The sequence below is a fragment of the Podarcis tiliguerta genome, assembly GCF_965153285.1.
Source record: "Podarcis tiliguerta genome assembly, chromosome: 7".
Taxonomy (NCBI): Eukaryota; Metazoa; Chordata; class Lepidosauria; order Squamata; family Lacertidae; genus Podarcis; species Podarcis tiliguerta.
In genome coordinates, this window is record NC_139540.1 from 74194362 (window position 1) to 74220528 (window position 26167).

Genomic DNA, 26167 nt, shown 5'->3' on the forward strand with positions numbered 1-26167 from the left:
TGCTAGGTTGGCAGGAGCAGGGACCGAGCAATGGGAGCTCACGCCGTCGTGGGGATTCGAACCGCCAACCTTCTGATCAGCAAGTCCTAAGCTCTGTGGTTTAACCTTCAGCGCCACCCGCGTCCCACTTACATAAGTGCAAAGAGCCTTCTTATCTTTCTTTCTTTCTTTTTTTTGCCTTCCTAATGGTCTTATGATGTATTTGCTTTGATGCTCATTTTGTAGGTAGGAAATTGAAGCTGATAGTTAGAAGCCACTGAATAGGTGGGTGACTAAGCAGAGATTTAAACTCAGGCCCTCCCAACTTGACAACCTCTCATTTGTAGTTTATATTTGGTGCAAGGCAAAATCTTAATACGAAGATGTACATTCGCCCCACTAGGAAGGTGGCTCTGCTAAGCCATTGGGTCTGCTTGTTTGTTTTTTGCAGTCAGCTGGAGGTGGAATTAAAATGGTGGTTTCACACAGCCCTTAATATAGCAGTGTATCATCCAGCCATGCCCTTTCTTTAATATTGAAGCACAAGTCAGTCCCATTCAACAAAGCTTCCTGGCAAAGTTAATTGGTAGCTTCGTCCTTACAGCTTCTGTCCATGTCTGAGGGATTACTGATGATCTGTCACTTAATTAGTCATATTCTGTTCCTTACATTAGGAGGGCTTTAATTACTGCTTTTCTTTTCCTTATTATCTTCTACTTGTTTTGACTATTTTCATCATCATAAGAATATAAGAATATTACATTATATTTTTTTCCAAATTTTTTTATTGGTTTTCAATTTTTTTTCCCCAAACATACATACATACATACATACATACATCTTAACTGTACTTTATCCAATCTTAGTAACATTGTTACATTCCTCAAATCCCCCTGGCTGAATTTCAGTGTATATCATTGTAACAGTTTTCCAAAACCAATTTTCTCATAAAATTAACTTAATCACGTAACATCTTTCTTTGTTTTCATTTTGACTTTAAACATATTATTCTCTAACATCACATATTTAAAACCTAAGCCTATCTGATATTTGCAAGTTTTTCCAATTAAGTTATCTTAACATATTTAACTAAATAGTCTTTGAATTTCATCCATTCCTCCTGGTACTCCTCCTCCTCCTGGTCGCGGACTCTTCCAGTCAGGTCGGCTAGCTCCGAAAAGTCCATCATCTTCTTCTGCCATTCCTCCACTGTTGGGACTTCTTGTGATTTCCAATTCTTAGCTAACAAAATTCTAGCTGCAGTTGTGGCATACAACATCTAACATCTTTTTTGGGCAATTCCAAACCTATTCTTCCAAGAAGAAAGGCCTCTGGTTTCTTAATAAATGTATATTTCAACATTTTTTTCAATTCATTATAAATCTTCTCCCAGAAGTCTTTCACCTTGGGGCAGGTCCACCACATGTGATAAAAGGTACCCTCTTTTTCTTAGCATAGATTATCACTTAGCATAGATTATAACATTTCCAGCATAGATTATCACTATTGTGTTAATTTTACAGGGGTTAAGTACCATCTATACATCATTTTCATAATATTTTCCTTTAACACTGTGCATGCAGTGAACTTGACCCCTTTCCTCCACAACCTTTCCCAGTCTTCAGACATTATATTATGTCCCACTTCTCTTGCCCAATCGATCATCACAGATTTAACTTGTTCATCCTTTGTATGCTATTCCAACAATAAAGAATATTACATTATATTGGCTACTATTTTTTGAAAAAGCAGACAAACCAACACTGTGGCTTGACATAAACTTTATGGATGTAGGTGCCATGATTCATGAAATAGGTTCTTTAGGAGGATAATGGCTTCCACAGATTTATGCCAACCTGCACAGAGTGTCTTCCCTTCTCCCCCATTCCAAACTAGGTATCATTCAAGTAGAAGTTGCCATCAATAACAACTTTTCTGTGGAAGTCTATTACAAAGACAGTGGATGACTAGAAAACCAGGAGCAGAGTCAATTGTGCAACTCCTGGGTCACATTGGGTGAAATGTGTGAAACTAATAGCCCCAAACTATTTTTTTTTCAGTAATTGCTACTAATTACAGATGGTCAACAAGGCAAATAATTTTACCAGGGCCATAGATTATTTAAAAAGGTTAAGTTGTTTATTCACCCCCCCATACTAACGATCATTCCATATTTAGACTATTGGCTCATACATGATTATCTCAAAGACTCTTTTAATAGGTTATATTGCAATTCTATGGGACTTCTCTTATAGGGTAGCATATAAATAATGTAAGTAAATAAATGAATAAAATATCAGTTTAGGCCATGCCAAATGGATACTCTATGCCACCCTGAAGTTAAAAAGGTCTTCCAAAACGAGGAAGGTACAGTTTCTGTTTGTTTCTGTTTGATAAGTGGCAAGATTGTTTTCTGTTTGGTCTTTGGTCTTTGCTTCTTAAATATTCAGCTCAAAATATTTTTAAATCTGCGTTTGTTTAAATGAATTAACTGTGGAACAACTGTTTTTCTACCCTTGGGAGAGATGACAACTTTGCTAAGTGTCAAAAATGACAAAGATATTTATGAATGGGTTCTCCTAGGACAACCGCAGAATCAGTGTAAGTAAATCAGAGGTGTTGGTCCAGTGTCAGAAGGCTGTAAGTCAATTACCGTATTTTTCGCCCTATAGGATGCACCGTCCCATAAGGCGCACCTAGTTTTTTGGGGGGGAAATAAAGGGGGGGAATTATTCCTCCCCCCAGGCGCAGGGCTGGGGAAGCCCAAGCTTCCCCCAACCCCAGCCCCCAAACAGGCAGCTCTCTGCAAGCCGTGGGAGCCCAGCGCTGGCTCCCGCTGCTTGCAGAGAGGTCTGCAAAGCCTGCATTCGCCCCATAGGACGCACACACATTTCCCCTTCATTTTTGGAGGGGAAAAAGTGCGTCCTATAGGGCGAAAAATACGGTATATAAGGGGTGGGGGAGAATCTACCTTGTGATCTCAGTTCCAGCAGCTATATAATGTTGTGCAAACAATGGCAGAACATTAGTTATAGAAGATCAGAGCAAATTTCCAGAAGCGCTTAAATTTTGATAAGACAAAGTTATTGAAGTCATTTAGGAAACAATTAGATGGCTCTCTAAGAAAACAAAGAAAGGAACAGAGAAATAAACAAAGTTGCATATTAGTGCTGATGAGTACATGCAAATATTTCCTCGGCATCATAAAGAATGTGATTGCTTTAGGGCAAGTGTCCATATATTACAGCTATTAAAGCTTCAACACAAAGTCCTTTCAGGAGGTTTTAATGATCAATGGATGACTAAATGAATGGGGAGCTGCAGGCTATTAACCTAGACTATAACCTCTATTAGCTGTGAGAGAAGGAAGCAAAAACAAGATGTAGCTTGAGTCTAAGATATCTACATAAATTTGGGGACTCGCTAAATCTCATGTTTCTAAAATACTATAGTGTTTAACTGTAGCTTCTTAAAATAATGATGTCCTCTATTCTCTAACTAAAACAAGCTCATTTGTTTGTGTATTGACTTTAGGTCAAGGTGCAAAAACGAGATGATGAAGATCAAAAAGGGCAATATTTAGAATAAGCTGTGGGAAACAGGCAAATATGAAACCATTGATAAAGGTAAAGGGACCCCGACCATTAGGTCCAGTCGTGGCCAACTCTGGGGTTGCAGCGCTCATCTTGCTTTCTTGGCCGAGGGAGCCGGCGTACAGCTTCCGGGTCATGTGGCCACCATGACTAAGCCGCTTCTGGCGATACCAGAGCAGTGCACAGAAACGTCGTTTACCTTCCCACCGGAGCGGTACCTATTTATCTACTTGCACTTTGACGTGCTTTTGAACTGCTAGGTTGGCAGGAGCAGGGACCGAGCAACGGGAGCTCACCCCGTCGCGGGGATTCGAACCGCCGACCTTCTGATCGGCAAGCCCTAGGCTCTGTGGTTTAACCCACAGTGCCACCCTTGTCCCTTGAAACCATTGATAGCAGCTCATAATTCTACCACATTAACATGATCACGTGTGGAAAAAACCCTTTTCAAGCATCAGTTCAAAGCCGCTGATGGCAAATGGGGGAAGATAAATTATAGTACTTTTCTACTATGTGAAGGCACACAGTAGATGTGAACATGCAGTATTTTATCAGTGTGTGTGTGTGTGTGTGTTTCATAAAGATGGAAGTATCCAGTTAATGAGTGCTACTTCCCTTAATAGATTTATTAGTAATATTTACTTAAAATGCCAGCCATATCTTAAAAACAAAGAAATGTGTCATTTTAGCTGGTTTCTTTATATGGCATGCAATTCATCACTTTCATTGCCTATCATTACAATGTGAACTAGAGTGTGGCCTTTGAGTTATCTGTGTGAAAATTAGTTTGGACACTGCGCTTGCCTACATTTAAACTACAGTGTAATTCTATCGTTCAGGATGCTTAATGTGTCTTGATGTTTATTGATTTGAATAATACAGCCCAATGGTATGCAGATTTTCTTGGAAGTGGGTCCCATTGAGTTCAATGTGGTTTACTGTCAGTGTGCATAGGGCTGCAGCCTTAGATTGATAAATACGCTTCCGAAAGACACTTGACACATAGTTCCTGTGAGGCTGTTAATTGATCCCTAAATGCACAGCTTCCATATGCTGTTTAAGTTTCCCAAAGTAAACATGATATACGGGTGTCCTTGGATCTTCAAGGCAATTAGTGGGCAGTAGTTAGCAGCTGCAATATAGAATATATATCCTTTAAGTTCCACTGAGGTCACAGAATCACTTCAGAACAAGTCAGCTTGAGGGCTGCACTTATAATAAGAAAAGTTGGTCTTTCTGCCAACACCGACAATTATCTAAAACCCAACTTTTTCTGACAACCAATTGTTTCACCTACACAGTGGTTCATCGTTAAAGAGGTAGTGTTTTAGAACGGGGATATGTGGATAGGTTTAGTAAACAGGAAGCTGACTAACATCTGCCCTTTTAATTGTTCCTTTTCCCGGGAACAACGTCTATGATTGTTGTGCCAGCAACATAGGACGCACGCTTATCGTTTCTAGTTTCTGGAAACAAGAGGTTTGCATATACAGTGGTGCCTCACAAGACGAAATTAATTCATTCCGTGAGTTTTTTCGTTGAGCGAGTTTTTTCGTCTTGCGAAGCACCACAGCAGTTAAGCACTAACAACGGTGGGGAGGGGCGGGGAGAAGCAGGGCAGCTGCCACAGCCGGTACCTCGGACTCACCCGCGCCTTGTGGCCACCGCGCGACGCGGCTGCTGGAGGGCGGCGGGGCTCAGGAGCGCGACTCTGGCTGCAACGCTGGCTGCTGGTGGCAACGGCTCTCTGAGAGAAGCACGCGAGGGCGGTGGGCAGTGGCGCGAGGCAGCCGGAAGGTCGGCCGTCAGCCGGAAGGTGGGAGGGAGCCGGAGGAGTGGCAGCCGGAAGGTTGGAGGGAGCCAGAGGAGCGGGGAAGCGAGCGTGCGTGCGAGCAGTGACCGTCGCCATGACAGGAGAGGCAGGGTTGTTTCGTCTAGCGAAGCAAGCCCTTAGAAAAATCCGTCTTGCGAAGCACCTCAGAAAATGAAAAACCCTTTCGTCTAGTGAGTTTTTCGTCTTCCGAGGCATTCGTCTTGCGGGGTACCACTGTACGGAGATGGACAATGCAACTGTCCCAGCCTATTAGCTCTGTCCTGCTTGGTTGAAACTCACTCCGAATCCGATATTAATTCATTGGTTGAAACACAATGCGGTGGTTCATGGTTCTTATGGGGTGTGCTATGAGTAAAATGAACCTAGAGTTGCATTAAAGAACATGGGAGGAGTCAAGAAAGCGAAATAGCTACCGCTATCAGTCCTTGAAGTTTTGACCTTTTACCAATCATTTCCTCCCCTCATGTTTTCTCCATCAGCTATGGATATCAGTTCTTCACATTGATGTTCTCATTCCCATGTTCCATGCCCACTGTACAGACTTTTTGCTTTCCTTTTCTGTCCTACTTGCTTTCTATCCTTCTAGGCTCAATGGTACCTGCTTCAAAGTGTTAACAGGATCACAACCTTGTCAGAAGATTAAGAGAACTGTACAGTATATATTCATTAAATATTTATATCTCTTCACAAAATAATATTTGTAGTCTAATCAGAGAACCCCATCTCTCTTCTAGGCTATACATTAGATAATGATAATGGAAATGAATACATAGTTCATTCTCTCAACAGGCTATGTAAACGTGTGTGTGTGTGTGTGTGTGTGTTTTAAAACTAGGAGGTTTTTTTTGTTTGTTTTTTTACAAATATACAGGTTGGGAATGGGTGGAGTTTTTTTTAAAAAAATATTTATGCTTTTCAGGTTTATACATTTCACTAATTTTACAATCATTTTAACATTTCAAATCTTGACTTCCTTCCCCCTTTTTCTGCAGTTCCTTAAATTTATTTTTAATATCTTCTGCATATCCAAGTTAACTTAATTTGCTCATTTATTCATCTACTTTAAATATGTACTCTAATAAAACTTCAGGTTATTACAGTAATCCTGCCAATGCTCTTATCTGTTTACAATTTATCTGTAAATATTCTTTAATCCATTTCCATTCTTTTATAAAAAGTTTGTTTCTTGCTTTCTTATTCTTCCAGTAAATTTCACAATTTCTGCATATTCAATAAGTTTTGAATTCTTTCCATTTTTGCTTCTTTCCATTTTTGCTTCTTTCCATTTTGGGGCGAGTACCATTCTTGCTGCTGTAGTAGCATACAGGAATAAGTTTCTATACAATTTAGGTAGTTCTATCCCTATAATTCCCAAAAGAAAAGCTTCTGGTTTTTTAAAAAAATAAAAGTTATTTTAAACATCCTTTTCAATTCATTATATATCATTTCCAAGTAAGCTTTAACCTTACTACAAGACCACCACGTGTTATGTAAACATTTATTACTGGACAGCATCAGCAATATATACCCTCTGAACACAATTTGGCCAGACAACAGCACTTGCCTGTATATCTTTTATTTTGTTATTGTGTTTTTCCTCTGTCTGTTTCACTATTCTCTTTCCTCTTTCCTGTGCATGTAAAATTAGCAACTTCTCTGTGCTTCTGTGCATGGATTATGAGCAACTGCAAAGAAAATGATCGAGGCCACAATGTGTGTGTGGCTATGCCCGCTGCCCTTTCACAGATTATAGGTAAAGGTAAAGGGACCCCTGACCATTAGGTCCAGTCGTGACCATTAGGTCCAGTTGCGGCGCTCATCTCGCTTTATGGCCGAGGGAGCCAGCGTACAGCTTTCGGGTCATGGGGCCAGCATGACTAAGGCACTTCTGGCGAACCAGAGCAGTGCATGGAAATGCCATTTACCTTCCCGCTGGAGTGGTACCTATTTATCTACTTGCACTTTGACGTGCTTTCAAACTGCTAGGTGAGCAGGAGCAGGGACCGAGCAATGGCAGCTCACACCGTCGCGGGGATTCGAACTGCCGACCTTCTGATCAGCAAGTCCTAGGCTCTGTGGTTTAACCCACAGCGCCACCCTTCACAGATTATAGGAAGTCATCATATCCTGGATGGAGGATTCTATAGCCTGTTATAATATACCAGGCAGCACCACACAGAGCTGCAAAGGATCTCATATAAAGCTATGGGATATGGCTTGATAAATTGCATACCCTTCTGCCAGCATGGGGGATTCCCCCAGTACCCCCAAAAGCTCTTCTAATGCTCCCCAGCTCCTATCAGTTTCACTACAAGCAGGAATGCTCATCAGTCCCAGGCAGCTGGGTCAAGTTATTAATCCTGACAGATACTACTGCAGAAATGACAGAAGTCCTCTGCCTCCTAGCAGATAATCCAGCTCCTTGGGAATGATATGTAAAAAGTCAAGATAAATCAGTCTAAGAAATGGTCTCTCGGCTTCTTTTGCTGTTCAGCACTTGTTCTCTGGTGACAAATCTTCAAAGCATGAGGAGTGACGAGTGGTGTATTTTGTAACATTCCCAGCATAAGAGGGAAAGAATAACGCTTACATGAACATTATCTTGTGATTTCTCAAGCTATATCATTACATGGTCTCTGCATTTTCAAGTAGTTCAATTTATTTTCAGTAATGTTAAATTAGAACAATACTAGTATTTGATATAAAATATAAATAGTTCTTCATAGTTCTGTTTTCTACCTCCTTATATATACACATTTTAAAAGCATTCAGTTGCTCCTTTAATTGATTTATGTTATAGGGTAGTTCTTCAGCAAAAGACTTTTATTGATTTTTGTGCTTGAAGAAGCAAAAAGTGGAAGCTACATGTGGTGATATATGGCCATAACTCTTTCTCATTTATCAATTCCATATATCTATTTGAGTGGTTGTATTTCAAAAAATTTGTGGCTTCCTCATCTGCATTAGCTCACATCTTTATATCCATTCTACTTAATTTGTTTTGTTAAAGTTTAAGGATCACATTATAAAACATGAAATGCAGAACAGAAGCATAGATCTGTAGGGCTGAAAAATTTTCTTGTGAACATGTGCTTATACTGACTGGTACATCTAGTCTAGTATTGTCAATAGACTAGTTCTCAAGGCTAAATTAGGTGTGATATTAATGCATTTTTTTAAATAAAAAAAGTAAATAGGAACCACTGAGTTTAGATAATGCAAAGCCAACATGCCTTCTACAAGGATAAGTCTTGCCTCAGGACTTTTTTGGGAATTATTTCCCAAAAAAACTAGAGTCCTTTCTGTTGGGGATAATTCAGACTGAAATTCCCAGGTGTCAGAAAAGGTTATTTATGTATGCAACAACCGCAGCCCATGATTTGTTAGCCCCAAAATGGAAAATGAGCGAGCTTGCAACCAAAGAAGAATGGCAACTTAAGTTGACAGAATATGCACAACTTGCAGACTTAACATAGAGAATTAGAGAACAAGAACAACATACATTTCAAGGTGATTGGAAAACGTTTATTGAATATATGGGAAATGACTGTGTACAACTGAAAACGCTGGCAGCATTAAGATAAATTCAACAGTGTAAATAAGTTTTGATGGATGCAATAATGGAAAACTGATTGGTTGATTGGTATAGTTTTCGTAAAATAGCAGGGATACAAGATATGTAAAATGAACCATGGAAAGAGAAGAAGGGAAGTCACTGATACCTTAAGTATGTAAAATATTTATCTGAAATTGTAAAGCAGAAAATTTAATAAAAATAATATTTTTAAAAAGTCCTGCTTCACTAACCTTTTTGAATTAGTTTAGAATGACAACAAGCATATAGATAGAATTAATTCATTGACATTGTGTATTTAGACCTTCAAATTGTAAGGACTGTGAGGAACTCCAAAAGCATTTCTCTAAACTCTGTGAAAGGGCAGTAAAATGACAACTGCACTCAATGTAAGCAAGTGCAAAGTAATACACACGGGGACAAAAGAAGAAGAAAATCTTAATTGATGGTGACTTACCAGGAAGAAGATTTGCAGACATGGAGATGAAAAAGTCAACCCAGTGTGTGGCAGATGTGAACAAACAAAATCCATGTTAGGGACCATTTTTTAAAGAGTTTGAAAATAAGAAAATATATTTGAAAATATATTTGGTGTGACCACATTTGGAATACTGTGCATAGTTCTGATCACTCCCACCTCAGAATGGATATTGTCGAGTTGGATATTGTCGAGTTGGGAAAGGACGACTAAAATGGTCAAGGGACTGGAGTGACACCCCATGAAGAAAAGTTACAACATTTGGGACTTTTTAGTTTAGGAAAAATACAAGTAAGGGAGGACATAATAGAGAAGCACAAGATGATGTATAGTGTGGAGAAATTGGATAGAGAGGAGCTTTCCTTTCTCTCTCATAATGCTATAAGTTGTGGCAGATGAAAATGTTAGACTTTTTGGAGCTGGCTGACCTGACTGGGAGAATCCGCGATCATAAAGAAGAGGAATATCAAGAAGACTGGAAGAAATTTAAAGACTATTTAGCTAAATATTGTAATATAAAACAATAAAAGTCACTTGAAAGTACCGAAATGGCTAGGATTGGAGTATGAATGTATTTTAAAACGTTATGGATTTAGGACATGCTGAAAAGAAAGGAAGAAAGTTATTTGAAGGAGGTAATTTCATTAGAAAGAGGATTTTGGAAAACTGTTACAAGGTGATTCAATGAAATTCAGATGGGGGGGGGGGTTCGAGGAAGTCAGTTAACAATGTCAATGAAATTGGGTTGTAGAATAATATTGGTTTATATTTTTGTCTTTTTCTTTCTTTTTAGTATTGTAATGTCTTTTTCTTTGTGTGTTGTATTTGCTATAAATCTGGAAAAGCAATAAAAAAATTTGAAGAAAAAAGAAGTTGTGGACATCCGGTGAAGCTAAACACTGGAAGTTTGAGGGCACACAAATGAAAACACTTCTTCGCACAATGTACATAGCTGAACTGTGGAATTAATTCCCATACGTTGTGATTTGCTGCCAAATTGGATAGCTTTAGGCAAATCTATAAAGGCCAAGGCTATCAGGAGCTACTCGCCATTATGGCTATGTTCTACCTCCACTTGTCGGAAGCAGTATGAATACCAGTTGCTGGAAATCATAAAGTAGGGAGAGTGTTTATTGTGTGCTTCCCACAAGCGTCTGGTTGGCGACTCTGAAAATAGGATGGCGGATTAGATAAGCCTTTGGTCTGATCTAGCAGAGCTCTTATGTTTGCATAAGAACAAATGAGGTGCAGGTGTCTCTTGATGTGTGTGCGGACGGAGAAATGAGCTTTTCAGGGTATGCAAGGGAGCAGCAAATGCCTTTATGAATGTGTCACCAAATGCCCGAGAATTCTAATACATTTTCAGGTTAAAGATCCTAGGAAATGATATACAATGAATTGAAAAGGATGTTTAATTTTTGCCAGTTTTGCCCATCATTTTGGCAAAAATGACAGACATATTGAGAGGTAATACTGAACAAACATTTATTCGGAAATGGGGTATGTATAAAAAGTATTTAAAAGATTATTGTACTAATATAAAGTCATTGGCAGGACTGGAATGACTTCTGTGATATGATGGATAATATAGAAGATATTATTGATGATTAAAAAGAAAATGGAGATTGATAGTGCACCAGATAAAATAAGCAGTAAATACACTATGGGGTGGCGGGAAGTCATTGGGAACTTAGGAAGAATGTATGGGTGGGAATGTGACTTTCTTTTTGTATTTATGTCTTGAGTATATACATATGTTTGTTATTACTTAATAACATCAATAAAGCATATTATTATTATTAATAAAGGATGTTTAAAGTAGCATTTGTAAAAAACAAACAAACCTAGATGCTATTCTTTTGGGAATTATAGGGACAGAACTACTGAAACTGCATAGAAACTTATTTGTGTATGTGACTACAGCAACAAGAATGTTACTGGCCGCAAAATGGAAAGAAGCAGAAGTCCCAGCAAAGGAAGAAGGGATACAAAAACTTATGGAATATCCAGAAATGGTGAAACTTGCTGGAAGAATAAGAAATCAAGATAACAGACCTTTTTAGTAAAAGAATGGGAATGGTATATGGAATATTTACAGATAAACTGTAAACAGGTAAGAACACTGGCAGGATTATTGTAATGACCTGCAGTTTTATAAGAGCATATATTCAAAGTAGATATATAAATGAGCCAATTAAGTTACACCGGATATGCGGAAGATGTTAAAAATAAACTTAAGGGACCTCAGAAAGGGGGAAGGAAGTCAAGTTTTGAAATGTTAAAATGATTGTAAAATTAGTGAAATGTATAAAACTGAAAAGTGTGTGTGTGTGTGTGTATGCTATACAATACTATACTACTCAGAAATGTTTAAATGTTTATTTGATTGTACTTAAATCTTCCTGCCACACTCGCCATCCTCTCCTTGCCACATCAGGGTGGTGCGGCATGGATTTCTTATGGACAGTGCCAATCCTGAATGTATTGGATTCCTGACCATTAGGCTCATTTGCCTTCAGTAGCCCTAAAGCTCTGATGGACTGAAACGCCTCTGGTCTATTTTTTGTGTGGTGTGGGATTCTGCAACGGTGTTTCCAGTTTTTACATTGGAATCCACTCTGGATCAATACTGAGTAGAATTTCAACGACAGCGAGGGCAATCAGCCTCGAGGCCAGACAGGTCCCTCGAAGGAAACCTGAGGTAAAACAACCACGTGACCCCCACAAGAAGAGGACTTTTAGCCCCTTTGTGAGGTGAGGGGAAAGGTAGCCAGGCAACTATGTCTACGGGGAGGGAGGGCGGGTGGCTGAGGGACGTCGCCAGTCACTATTTTGGGGGGTGGGTGGGTGGGGGGCGGCAGAGTGCGTGTGCCCGGCTTCATTATGCGGCGGTTCCGCGAGTGACGAGGCGCGCGTCTTCCTTTGGCGCGCTTTTCCCCCATCCCCACGCCCCTCCCCCCACCCCACCTGGGCTCGCGCCCGCCAACGGTCTCCCAACGGTTTCTCTCGCCGCCGCGTTCTGAGGCGTCAGATGCGGAGGGGAGTCGCGCGCCGGCACTAAAGCCTACGCGGGAGGGAGGGGGTGCGCGCGCGAGGAGGCGGCGGCGGCTCGGCACGCGGCCACCGCTCCCCTCGCCAGCCAGCCGGGAGGCTCGTGCCCGTGTCCCAGCCCTTCTCTCCCCTCCGCAGAGGGGGAGGGGGCGAGACTGGGCGTGCGTGGGAGGGGGGGACACACACACACGCACGCGCGTCTGTGAGGGGGCCCCCCATGAGCAGCAACGGCGGTGGCGGCGGCAGCCCCGGCGAGCCGCCGGAGGGCCCCGCCCCGCGCTCGGAGGCGACGGCGACGCCTCCTCCTCCTCCGCCGGCTCCTGAGGTAACGGCCGCCGCCGGCGGGTCCGTCCGGGGAGAGAAGCCCGAGACGCGCTCGGTGTGCAGCAACAGCAGCGGGGATGGCGGCGGGGGCGGCGCCGGCCCCATCTGCAAGATCTGCTTCCAGGGCGCCGAGCAGGTGAGCGCTGAGGCGGGACGGAGGGGCGCAGAGAGAGAGGGGGGGGAGAGACTCGGAACACCTCCCCACACGCGCCTTCGTTAAAATGACACGACGCGGGCTGGGGGGGCGGGCAGGGAAGGAGGGAGCCGCGCGCACGTGGCTCTCCAACGCCGGGCCGGCGAGGGCGGCCGTCAGCACCGCGGACAGCGCCAGCCGCCGCCGTAGGGAAAGCTCGGCGGCGCCAACGAGGAAGCGGGGCATCCCGCGTCTCGCTTCGCCGGGATAGTAACAGTACCGGAGCGGTGGCTGGGGCTGGGGGGGGGGGTTGACCGCCGAGGTGATCCCATTGACTTAGGAAACGGATCCGCCATGCCCCTTCAAGGGCTCGCTGGGAGCAGATACAGATATTTATTAATTTACTATTAAATTTGTAAGTGTGAGATCCGCAGACTTAAACGCCCCACCCCCTTCTATGTTTAGGCGGAGCAGATGACTATAATTGCTTGCTTGCTTGCTTGCTTATTAAAGTGAGATCCACGGACTTAACTGTCCCACCTGCTGTGGCAAGGAAGTGGAGTGGTCATGCCCCTTCTGGGTTTAGTGGGAGCAGATGCCCAAAATTGCTTGCTTCGTTATTTATTTATTAAAGTGAGATCCATGGACTTAACTGCCCCATCCACTGTGGCAAGGAAGCAGAATGGTCATGCCCCTTCTGGGCTTGGTGGGAGCAGATACAGATATTTGTTTGTTTATTATTAAAGTGAGGTCCACGGACTTAACTGCCCCACCTACCGTGGCAAGGAAGCAGAGTGGTCTTGCCCCTTCTAGGTTTAGTGGGAGCAGATGCCCATAATTACTTGCTTATTTATTAAAGTGAGATCCATGGACTTAACTGCCCCACCCACTGTGGCAAAGAAACAGAGTGGTCATGCCTCTTCTGGGCTTGGTGGGAGAAGATACAAATATTTGTTTATTTATTATTAAAGTGAGATCCACGGACTTAACTGCCCCACCCGCTGTGGCAAGGAAGCGGAGTGGTCATGCCCCTTCTGGGCTTGGTGGTAGCAGATACAACTTCATAGTAAATAAACAAATATCTGTAAGTGTGAGATCTGCAGACTTAACTGTGCCACGCACTGTGACAAGGAAGCGGAATGGACATGCCTCTTCTAGGCTTGATGGGAGCAGAAATGGATAATTGTTTTATTTATTTGCTTGCTTGTTTATAAATTTTAAGCGTGGGAGATCCTCAGACTTAACCGCTAAGTAGTCATGCCCCCACTAGGCTTGGTGGGAGCAAATATGGATAAAGTTTATTTGTTATTAAATCATAAGTATGTCGTAACTTAATTGCCAATTCCTGTGTGAGGTATTATGCAGAGAAGTTGTGTGGAACCATGTACATCTAACCAGTGTTTATAAGCAGTAGAGGCACTGGTCATTTTTGGATGTAAAAGTGCAGGTGGTAGAGAATGCGGAATACTGATGAATAGGCCAGTGGGGATAAATATGTATTTGAAAACAGAAACTAAAGCTATTGGCAAGCACAGTGGTGTATCTATCACTTACAATATTAAGTGGATGGAGCTGGGTTGTTAGAGGGTAACATGTGCTTATTACTGCTGCTCATAGATACACATCATGCTGTTTTGTAGGTAGTGTGATACCTTTTCCTGTGGAACTGTCAAACTGTAGGAAGTTACAAGGCACCTGAAGGGAGGCATGATTCTCAAACCTCAACAAGCAGCCAGCACTACATCGTCAAGATTCCTGTATTGTAGAGGGTTGGACTAGATGATCCCCTTCCACCTCTACAATTCTATGATTCTTTGATTTTCCATTAATATTAGCCCTCAATCTCATTTTTTTCTCACTGCCAACCTAGACTTCATATATAGGTGAATGTGTTTTTCTGGAGCCAAGAAAGAGACAGAGACTTATAAGAAAGGGAAGTTGTTTTTTAAAATCAATTAAATACCAATTTCCTCCAGTCCATTAAACACTGTATGCAGTTGTATATGTATAGCTCTGCACAAGGATGTATTTATGTCTCCCTGCTCAACTTCACCTATCAACAATGTGACTTGTTTCTCTACGTAGTCTGGTATTAACTATCTTTCCATTCTGCTTGGTAATTTGTAGAGAAAGAAGTTATCTGAATCAACAGTATGCCCTAAACCAGGATGTCATATACATATACCCAGTAGATTATGCCTAATCTATTCTCAAAAACCTTCAAAGAAGGCCATTTATAGGATATATATTTCCTTCCATATCCTGTCTAGTTTGTCAAAGGTAACCATACTCTTCTCCTCCAACCTTTAGTAAAGTCTTTTCCATTTTTATATGTATTGTGACAAATACTATTTCCCCATTATCAGTGGCATTGTTATTTTGTTACAATACCCCACCGTTGACACATTGTGTTCAACTTGTTGTTTCCAGGAACCCTAAATTAGGCTTGCCAATCAGAAGGTCGGCGGTTTGAATCCCCGCAGTGGGGTAAGCTCCCGTTGTTCGGTCCCAGCTCCTGCCAACCTAGCACTTCAAAAGCACGTCAAAGTGCAAGTAAATAAATAGGTGCCACTTCTGCAGGAAGGTAAACGGTGTTTCCGTGTGCTGCTCTGGTTTCGCCAGAAGCGGCTTAGTCATACTGGCCACATGACCCGGAAAAACTGCGGACAAACGTCGGCTCCCTCGGCCAGTAAAGCGAGATGAGCACCGCAACCCCAGAGTCGTTTGTGACTGGACTTAACTGTCAGGGGTCCCTTACCTTTACCTTTTACCACCAGCCCCAGCCAGCATGGCCCAATGATCAGGTATTGTGGGAATTGGAATCCAAAACATCTGGAGGGCACCAGGTTGAGGAAGGCTGTCCTAAATCATTCATAGAAATCTCAAATTGCTAGCCAAATATCCCCCAGTCATACAGTACTTTACATTGGTGCGTACATGTTCCATTTTTTACATTTCCATATCTTTAATTTATTGACATAGCGCTGGATTTTGTAACCACTCTTTGAAAGGATTTCCAGACTATTAGTTTTGTATAATCCACAGTTTAATGCCTACTGTCCCCTCTTTCTCTAAGTCATTAATAAAGAGTCAAAGCTGTCAACTTAAAACAGAAAGAGTTCCGTATTCCCCCACTTGGTTCCCTTGCTTATTCTACAAAATTAGTGGGAATTCTTAAATCTGTCATTACAGCCTTAGAGCTGTTTTATCAGGTGACAGTTTCCTGTGTTTGAAACCTTATGGCTCACTTTGTGGTTCACTGTGCTGTTTAAATTAATGGGCCCAAAGTTTCTATGCAGTGAAAACTGATTGCAGATAGCAACTGAATTTCTTCCAAGGTTTCTGCAGTGAACGTCAAGAGACTTCCCTTCTCCAGACTACAGTAAAGAGCTACTTCAACAGGATGTGTGCTGGTGATAGTGATCTGTTGTGGGTGATTGTTTGTAAGCGGATGACAAAACTCCAACATAGTCTAATGTGATGCTCTGGAATTCTGCATTGCAGCGGTACAGAATATGTGACTATGTATATTAGATATGTCTAGTAATGGTTTCTTTGCATATTCTACACTTTTTGTATGGTGGCGTAATTAGTTTTACTCTTTGGAATTTGGAATTTTAAGTTTTTGTGAAGCAGTGGGAAAGAAGCTTTAGGATTCTTGGAAAGGCGTTAGGGAAAGGTTTAATTTTATGCAAGAAGGGAGGCATGGACCTGCGGGAGCCAAGGAAAGAGGCTGATGAATCACCAAATGACAAAGACTTACTCAGTGAATGTTGAAATCTGTACTCAGATGTTACCTACATATGCCTAAGTGTTCTAGGCATATAAAAAAATCTCAAAATTTGCATTATTTTAAGATGGACATTTAGATTTGAGACTCTTGTTAAGCTGCAGGAGATATTATTAGATGCCACATTCACCATTAATGCTCACTGGCAAGCCAATTTCAGAGCTCATCATATATATTACAGGCGTGGCCTGTGCACTCTCATGACAAAAAATGCATATGCCACCAGAATAAATGCAACCTTACTTTATTGCTCTAAAATGATTGTATGCACTATATAAAACACCTTGAAATATGAAGGTCCCTTGGATGTCACGCATTTTTTATTAGTACATAGAGTGCAAAAATTTCAAAAATTGCAAATGAACATTTTTGCAAATACAATACAAATAGTATTGCTCTTTGCTCAAAGAGTTAATTTGTCTATATGTTTTTCCTTTCTTTTTTGTGACCCTGGGATTGGAGACTATTGAATAATATTTCCAAAATAAACTGGTGGTCGGGGCCAGGGGAGGTTATTCCAGCTAATATATTTTTTTTAAAAAATGCCGGCAAACTGATTTTAAGAGACACTGTTCAAGGATTTGGAAGCTTAATATTATATTTATTATGACATTTAACCCTATTTGTTATTTTTCCTAGGGTGAATTGTTAAATCCCTGTCGATGTGATGGGTCAGTTCGGTATACACATCAACTTTGCCTATTGAAATGGATTAGTGAAAGAGGGTCCTGGACTTGTGAACTCTGCTGTTACAGATACCATGTTATAGCAATTAAAATGAAAAAGCCTTGTCAGGTAACATTTCAAAATTCCAATAATCATACAGACTGTATGAATACAGTAACATTTTTTTATACTTTGGTTTATTCATCATTTTATTAACTGATCTCCATTCACTGAGTCTGCATGTCCTTATCCAAGACACAGTAAATATTTCCCATTCAGTTCATCAGTGAGGAAAAATATGGTAACATCAAGCTTAGGCATTAAAGAAGTTCTTAACTTCATCATACCTTAAGAGCTGTTTAGGTTCTGCTTAAATTCGCTTGACAACATAGGATTGCTCCAGAAATTAAATTATGCCTGGCAGTGCTTTGATAAGTGCCAAATCTCTAAATCAGTAACGTGCAAGTTGAAATGATATAGTGAAGATTATCCTGAGAAATTAAGGGCCGATTTTGCCAGATTTTTGCTCCTTTACATTGTCCAAGGTACAAGGGTTGATATCAGTGTGCAATATTTTTGTAGACATGATGTTAAATGCGCCTTTGCGCATTTCTCTCATGCTGTGATTCTGATGAAAATTCCTCCACTGAAGCTGCCATTTGCACTGGGATTTTGCAAACCCGGTGTATTAATCCACTGTACTGTTGGAGCCCTTACGCCTCTTCAAAGCCCAGCACAGCTCAAGGGCTGGGAGGGGTGTGCACAACAAATTTTGGTCATCCAGGGCACCTCTGGTGGGGGGCACACAGGGGAAGGGGGGTAAAGCGCCGTTGTACAAGCAGAAGTCCTTGCACAGGGTTTCCATTGATGGAGTTCCCACCCAATGTAGATAACAAATTTTGCAATTAGAATAGAGTTGGACTAGGCAAACTATCCCCAACCCCATCCCCACTAATTCCCCTGGTGTACCACCCATTATTCCACTATGTAGCACAAAACCTCCAGATAAAAACCTGGCAAACCAAAGGCTTCTATCGCCTAATAGACTTTTTAAAAAATAACAAACCTTTGCCAACACAAGAAATACAAAACAAACTAGAAGACACCCAAATGCCCTGGTTAGCACAACACCAATTACATGCCCTCTTAAACAATCCGGCAGTAAAATCAGCAGCAACTAGGCCCCTGACAACCTTCTAAAACCTCCTCCTAACAACAAAGGGACACGGTAAAGGAATGGTATCCGCAATATACAAAATACTACTCCAAAATCCCACAAACCCCCTAGACAAAATCAAAAAACAATGGGAAGATGACATAGACTATGAGATTAATCCCACTCAATGGATCAGAATGTGGTCTAAACCCCGCTTTAAATCCATATCAACAAAAAGAAAAGAACTCACTCTGAAACTCACCTACAGGTGGTACCTAACACCCAAAAAACTAGCACTAATACGCCCAGGAACCTCACCAAAATGCTGGAGAGGGTGCACCTCCATGGGAAACAGCCTTATTAGAAAAACTAACCAATAAACTGAAACTGACACGGGGACAAATGGAAGAAAATGCCTTCACCCTGGTATGGCTCCCCTTTATCACATACACAGCCCAACAAGACAACGATAAGAAACCACCAACAGCATACAAATCAGTATGGCTAACCTGATCGAAAGCACCCACCCACCCCACTCACACATGAAAGATCACTACAGCCAATCACAAACAAACAAACAACCAGACAACCATGCCCTAGGCCAACCCCAACCTCTCTCACCACCAAAGGAACACAAGTGCATAGCAGAGACCTGCTCAAGCGACCCTGACACAAAACCACACATATATTAAGTATAATAGAAATATCGCCACCCACCCCCACCCATCTTCCCCTCCCCCCCTTTCCCCCTCTTCTTCATAATGTCTCAACAAATGAAACTGATCTGTAAAAAATGTTACTTGGAGAAAAAAGAGAGAGAGAGAGATTACACATATTTTTTTGTAAACCAAGAAAATCTTTAATAAAAATACATTAAAAAAAGAAGAGAGTTGGACTAGAATTAAAAAAAAAATGCATTTTTAGCCCTATTTCTAAAATTCCTAGCTATCTTAAATTTGGAAATTCTGATTAACCCTATAGGTTAAATCTGACAGAAAACCTGTCACTTCCTTTATTTAGTTAAATCTCTAAGACCAGGGATGGACAAGCTTAGGCTGTGGGGTGAATTAAGCCTTTCAGGCCTATCTATCTGGCACTCAGGACAATCTCCACAGCCCCACTCCCTAGTCACACCCACCCTCGCCCAGGCCATACCACCCCCAGCTTTGCTTTGCACCCTCTTGGAGTTTTTTTGCTGGGCTGATAATCTTGCTTGTTTGCCTGGATGGAGGATCCAGAAGGGTGTGAGAATGTGTGTAGAAACTAGTCTACAGAAGCTGCATTCATATTAATGGCTCTGCCTGTTACCATGTCCACTTTTGTTTCTGGCTCCACCTGCCACTGGCATATGGCTCCCAGAAGGCTGTCCAGAAGAGAATGTTTCCTATCTCTCTTCAGTGATAAATGGAGTTTCACTCACCTGGGTAGAATAGGGCACAATAATTCACTCTTCCCAATAGACTTTGTAATATTTTATCATTTAGTATTGAAACAGTTTTTGTCTTCACTCTGTTGCTCCCAAATACATAAAGAGCTTGGCAGCTACAATGTGTAAAATGTGCAAGACATTTATTCCTGTTCATTCTACCTCTCTGTTAGGAAGTTATCAAAGCACTTATTTTTTCAGCACCACTATCAAAACATACATATTTCCCCATACAGATTAAATTACAAACTTTTAGCACACGCTTTCCCCACTACTCCCCACCCTTGTGAATTGATCTAAAGCCTTCTTTAGGGATTCTGGAAATCTGGGACTATAACCCATTGGCTGGATGGGGAAGGGGATGAGGAGATGAATGCGCTAGTTCTGCCTCATTGCCCTTCATGAGTTGAAGGGCAGCTGTCTGAAGCAGGGTCCTATATCCCACAAAGACCATACATGAGTAGGAACAGGGACCCTTCAACTCATAGAGAGCAATACGATAAGGGGGCAGAGATAGCATGTTGGCTCTCATGGCACCCCTCACATGTTGTATTACTAGATTTCCAGACCACCTAAGAGGATTAGACTGTATTATGTCTCATTCAATTTGGGAGGGGGGATGCTCTCACCCAACAGCATTCCTCTGACAAGTCATGCTTCTCTTTGATTTGACACATAGAAATATTTAATGTCGGTAGTAATTCTCTTATTTGGCAAAGAACCTCTAGGCACAATTCCGTTAAGATCACATGAACATTCTAGTCACATTGTCTCCCAGAGACAATGAAAGGATCTATCGTGAGTTGCTGACACCTCACTATGCCAAGGTCACAGGGCTTATTTCATCTGCTGTCATCCCTCTTTCTTCTACTTCTCGCCACTCCTACCCTGGTTTCCTAGCCCACGTGGTTATGCATCCTGGTCCAAAGTGCTAATAACTTGGGGTGGGGGGAATCTGTTTTGGTGTATATTCTGTTAGACAAACAGGGTTGATCCATGCTTATTGGCTGCCAACAATTCCTCTTTCCATTATCTCAATTGCTTACATAGGGCATAATCCAGGACCGGCCCATCCATGAGGCAAGGTGAGGTGACCACATTGGGAGGGAGGATCCACGGGGGCAACAGATCCAGCCTCCAAGGAATACATTGCCTGCTGCTGCTGTTGTTGCCACAGTGGCAGTGATAGCTGTGTTGGATCTGCATCCTCCTCAGCAGCTGCCCCCCCCCCCCGTACCAGCTCTACAGCTGCCCCTTGGTGAATAGGAGGTGCTGCTGGTCTCCTCTTGCCCTTGCTCCCAATGTAGATGTTTATTCTCCCCTTGTTCCTGATGTACATCTTCACTCATCCCTTCTTCCCTGGTGGGGAGGGGAACATTTTGTGGTTTGCCTCAGGTGCCAAAATGTCTGCGGCTGGCCCTGGTATAATTTCTAACTGAAGTAGAGAGCAATGGTGACTGTTGCCTACTGGGAAAAATGGGAGGTAGAGCTTGTGGTAACTGAAACCAATTTTATTTCCAGGGAAATTTTTCTGTAGCCAGAAAAACTGAAAATGACAAAAAATAGTGTGCAAGCTTTCATGTTTTCCAATATTAATCATCAGGTTAGATGTTGAAGAGCTTGGGAGAACCTAAAAGTTTGCACGTTATTTTGTGGTTTTGTTTTTATTTTATTGTAATAAAGGCATTGTCATAATATGGTTTCAGGATTTCTCTTATGGGCTAACACTGCTGCCATTATTTTCTACATTTAAGGTCTCCCACAACTGCATGGTTATATACTAATACCAGTACACTAGTAAGAATAGAACAATTCTTTTATGTATTATTCTAGCACATACTTTTAAGACATTAAAAAAACCAATCTTTTAAAATTTCATTGAAGCAACATATGAAATGTTCATATGGTTATGAACTTGAGATGTAACCATTGTAGTGATGAATGTAGTTCTGTCTTTCTTTGATAAATGTGAGGAAATAGCTATAACCAAAATGCCTGTAATTTGATAGCTTCTCTCACTGTTTTTTTTCCAGAGGTTTTACTAAATAGCCGAAGCTGACAAGCTTAAAAAATTATTTTGGCTGAGCATTGTTCTTTTCCTTCATCAAAAATAATGTTGGGTTCTACATTTTTAAAAAGAGCATTTTGGAAGGATAAAATTATTTTCCACATGAGCATATTTTGGTTTTTCTTTCTCTTTCTCTTGCACAAACAACATTGTTTTATGTAGCAGGATTTCCCTGGAGATATTTTTCAAGTATAGTCCATCTATTGACTCAGCTTAAGTCAAAAGCTTTTAAAGTTTTTCTGATTTCCATGGTAGAGATAATTTTCAATTGTATACCTACTTTCCTAGGATTAAGTCTCATTGAAAACAGTGGAAGTTTTTTAATCATTCTTCTTCAGTGTATAGAATTACACTGTTAAGTACATATAAAGTTTACGCAGGAAATTAGGAATATATTTTCTCATAACTGTTAGGTGATTTCTTATTTCAACATTTTAATGTGGTTTTTATTGTATAATTCTTGTAAATGGCACTGATATTTTTATGAATAGTGATATATAAATATTTTTATAAATATTAATTATAGTGTTCACATGGTTCTATATTTGCACCAAGTATTTAACTGTCATTTCTAAGCAGCGTGTCATTTCTGTGTGACACTCCAAGCTGTTATTTAAACTTCTTCAAGTTTAAGCAGATTTAATGAGAGGGATGGAGGAGCCTATTGCACAGGTATAATGCAGCATACATGTAAAAAGGCTCTATGAACATTTTTATGGGTTGTCATAACAGACCTTCAATGTTTTTGTAAACATTTTATACCTTGTTATGTCTTCTTCCTTCTAGTGGCAAAGCATTACTGTAACTCTGGTTGAGAAAGTGCAGATGATTGCTGTAATGTTGGGATCACTGTTCTTAGTAGCAAGTGTAACTTGGCTTCTGTGGTCAGCCTTCAGTCCTTATGCAGTATGGCAAAGAAAAGATGTCCTTTTTCAAATCTGCTATGGAATGTATGGTTTTATGGATCTGGTGTGCATAGGTAAGGTCAAAAAATGAAATCATTCATTCATTTTGTTAAAGTTGATAAGAAATAATTTGGAATATGCTTTTTTTCTTACATATATAAATGTATGTCTGTTTCTTCAGGAAGTAGAAATCATACATCAGCAAAGTTCTCAAGTGTAAAGTTTTTAATCAACAATAAATAAAGCAAAGATTTTAAAATTGCCCAGCAGCAGTTATTTGTACACAAAGCCTGGCATATCAAAGGGATTGGGACATGACACAAGGAGCATATAGGTCCAGTATTTATTACATCATCTCCACTGATTTTCAGTTTGTTTTCAAGCCCAATTCAAAGTACTTTAAGTCTCCTGCTGTTTGAACCCACCTGCTTACCCAAATAATCATTTAAGGCTCTGTTTTGTATCCCTACCCCCACTGTCTGAGGTGCGGCAGGTGGTCACTAGAGTGTTTTCAGTGGTGGTATCCAGGCTGATACTGTCCCATAAGAAACTCATTTAGTTCTCTCTTTGTTTCGTTTTTGATGCACAGTGAAAACATTGGGTTTTTTACAAGGTGTTTGGCTTCAATGAAACTTGAACATGTCTTTGATTTTGTTGTCTGCTGATGTCCCTGTTGCATTTTTTAAATTTGCTTCTTTTGTGTGTGTGTGTGTGTGTGTGCGCGCGCGCGCACGTGCGTGCAATCGTTTTAATTTGTTCCACTTTGTATTGTTGCTAGCCATCTTGGGGGAACTTGATGAACAGAAAGGTGGGATGCAAATAACAAATTAATAATAATGTTAGAAGTGGTTAAAAGGGCTTAATTATGGCTCAGTTGTAGCTACAGGTTTTATATTAGCACCTGCAGGGTTAGCATACTTCGCTGTTGCAGTGTCTGAGTCTCACACTGCATTAATTTATTGTATATGTACACACACAGTACATGCATGTACGCACATTGCTGGACTACATATACCAGATGGTCTAATCCAACAAGATAATTCTTAAGACAAAAAGTCACAGTTGTTTATATTTAGCTTTCTTTCTTTAAAGGCTGGCCTTTAATAAATTATATAATTATATAATTGATCAGATTTATAATGTAATTGATTAGGTTTATAATGTAAGTGCTGTGTCGCCAACTTATACTGATTCAGCAAACAAATGAAACATTTATGATAGTATAAGTTTAAAAACCATCATTTTCTCTTGCTCAGAACCAAAAAAAAATAAAATGCCTGGATGCGTATCAGTTTATTACAACATATATAAATGGGTCCTGGCCACCTGTAATTCAGCTACTTGAGTTTACCTGTGCTTTGGCTCAGGATACTAATTCAATTCTAATGCCACTTATTTAACAAATAAATGTGCTCGGTGTGAAGAACTGAGGGCGTGAATAATTTGTTTCTTTTACTTTCAGGACTTATTGTGCATGAAGGGGCCTCAGTTTGCAGAGTATTTAAGCGTTGGCGGGCTGTCAATCTGCACTGGGATGTATTAAATTATGATAAAGCTACAGACATAGAAGAGAGCAACCGAGGAGAATCCACAACATCGAGGACTTTGTGGTTACCACTAAATGCATTTAGAAACAGAAGTTTAGTTCATCCAACACAGTTAACCTCACCAAGATTTCAGTGTGGCTATGTTTTGTTACATCTCTTCAGTCGAATGCGACCTCAGGAGGATTCATCAGATGACAACAGCTCTGGAGAGGTGGTTATGAGAGTGACTTCAGTGTAAAAGTTATGGTCACTGTGCTACATGCACAAGAACAATGTGCCCTGACCTCTCTTGCAGTATTCTGGAATGTAGTTACAATGAATGGTGAAACCATAGCACATAAAAATATATAAACTTTTTTTAATTTATGCTTTTATATGATCAGTTGAATTGCAAATACATTTTCCTGAAAAGGGTCTCTTTCTTTTTATACCATGATTTATCACTTTTTATCTATTTGTACTCGGCATTTATAAAAATATAATTTAACAATAGCTTTAATAATGTGGAGACAAATATTTTAAACTACAGCTATTTTTGATAGTTTTAAGTGTATTTTCAAAGTTCTAAGCCATCTATAATTTTCAGGACATGTAAACAAGATTAATTGGATGGCTTGCGTTTAGTATACCAATCAAATTCATCCAATGTGTTACTTCCAGTTGGGTAAAGGTATGTCTTTGATTTTTGTCTGGGGGAAATGTATAGTGCAGGGAGAGTAAAGGGAAGTGGGGGCTTGTATTCTGGATTTATCAAAAATGAAATAAAGTTTAAAGTTCATGGAAGATCTGTGCTCAAAACTGATGGGTAAAAGACAAACAGTTTTGTAAGAATGAGAATGCTGAAAATCTCTGAATTAATTCGGAAGCCTTATTTCATGTCATCTAGGTAATAAGAATACTGTTATCAATATTTAATAATATATGTACTATGGACTATTTTTGCCAAATTAATGAAAGAAAATCAGCATTCGCTTAAACACTCCATTGCAGGGTAGATTTCCAGAATTGTGTTCTGGACTTCTGATTTAGCTGGAGTGATTTGTTTCTCAGTTTCACGAGAATTAAATTCAGTTAAATTGAAAGAAGTATTTCCTCATTGTATTTGACTTCTCTTCTTCTTTGTATCTTTCTTATGTTACCTAATTCAATACATTTAAAATTTAAGATTTAGAGCCAAACTTCTCTTTCCACTAGAAAATAAGGTCCCAGAAAGACTTGCCATCACTGCAGGGGGGAAAAATACTATTTTTCCTTTGATCACAAAGAGCACCAATACAAAGCTCTTGCATCAACGGAGCTTCTATGGTACCTAGACAACTTTATCTTGTGAGACTGGAAGAAGAAAAGAGCTGAAAAAAATGATTTGTGCAAACCAGGCCTCTCATCATTTTTTGCTCACCACAATGAGGATATAGGAACCAAAAAAAAAAGGTTATGTTGTCTTATCCTTTGGAGAGTTAGCAGTGCTTAAGTCCCATTTGAAATCAATAGTTTCAGTATGTATGGTACCGAGGCTTGAATGCATTTTTAAAATGAGCTTTTACAACCTTCTTCACATGGCTTAGACCTAGAAGGCCTATATAGTTGGGCAATTAGGTGGGAAATTTGGTGAACCAGAACATGGTACTGTATTAGTTTTTAAG

General features: G+C 40.4%; 1 protein-coding gene across 1 annotated transcript; it reads left to right on the forward strand.

The window, feature by feature from the left end:
• The first annotated feature begins 12389 nt into the window (after positions 1–12389).
• MARCHF11 (membrane associated ring-CH-type finger 11) lies at positions 12390–25609 on the forward strand. The gene is made up of 4 exons (XM_083449622.1): positions 12390–12969; positions 17396–17551; positions 22859–23051; positions 24440–25609. The coding sequence occupies exons 1-4, from the start codon at positions 12727–12729 to the stop codon at positions 24760–24762; spliced, it is 915 nt and encodes a 304-aa protein (XP_083305748.1). The 5' UTR covers positions 12390–12726; the 3' UTR covers positions 24763–25609.
• The last annotated feature ends 558 nt before the right edge of the window (positions 25610–26167 follow it).

Coding starts and splice junctions, on each gene's coding strand:
- MARCHF11 (XM_083449622.1), top strand. CDS start 12,727: ATGAGCAGCAACGGCGGTGGCGGCGGCAGCCCCGGCGAGCCGCCGGAG. Junction 12,970..17,395: donor GCTTCCAGGGCGCCGAGCAG/GTGAGCGCTGAG, acceptor TATTTTTCCTAG/GGTGAATTGTTAAATCCCTG. Junction 17,552..22,858: donor AAATGAAAAAGCCTTGTCAG/GTAACATTTCAA, acceptor TCTTCCTTCTAG/TGGCAAAGCATTACTGTAAC.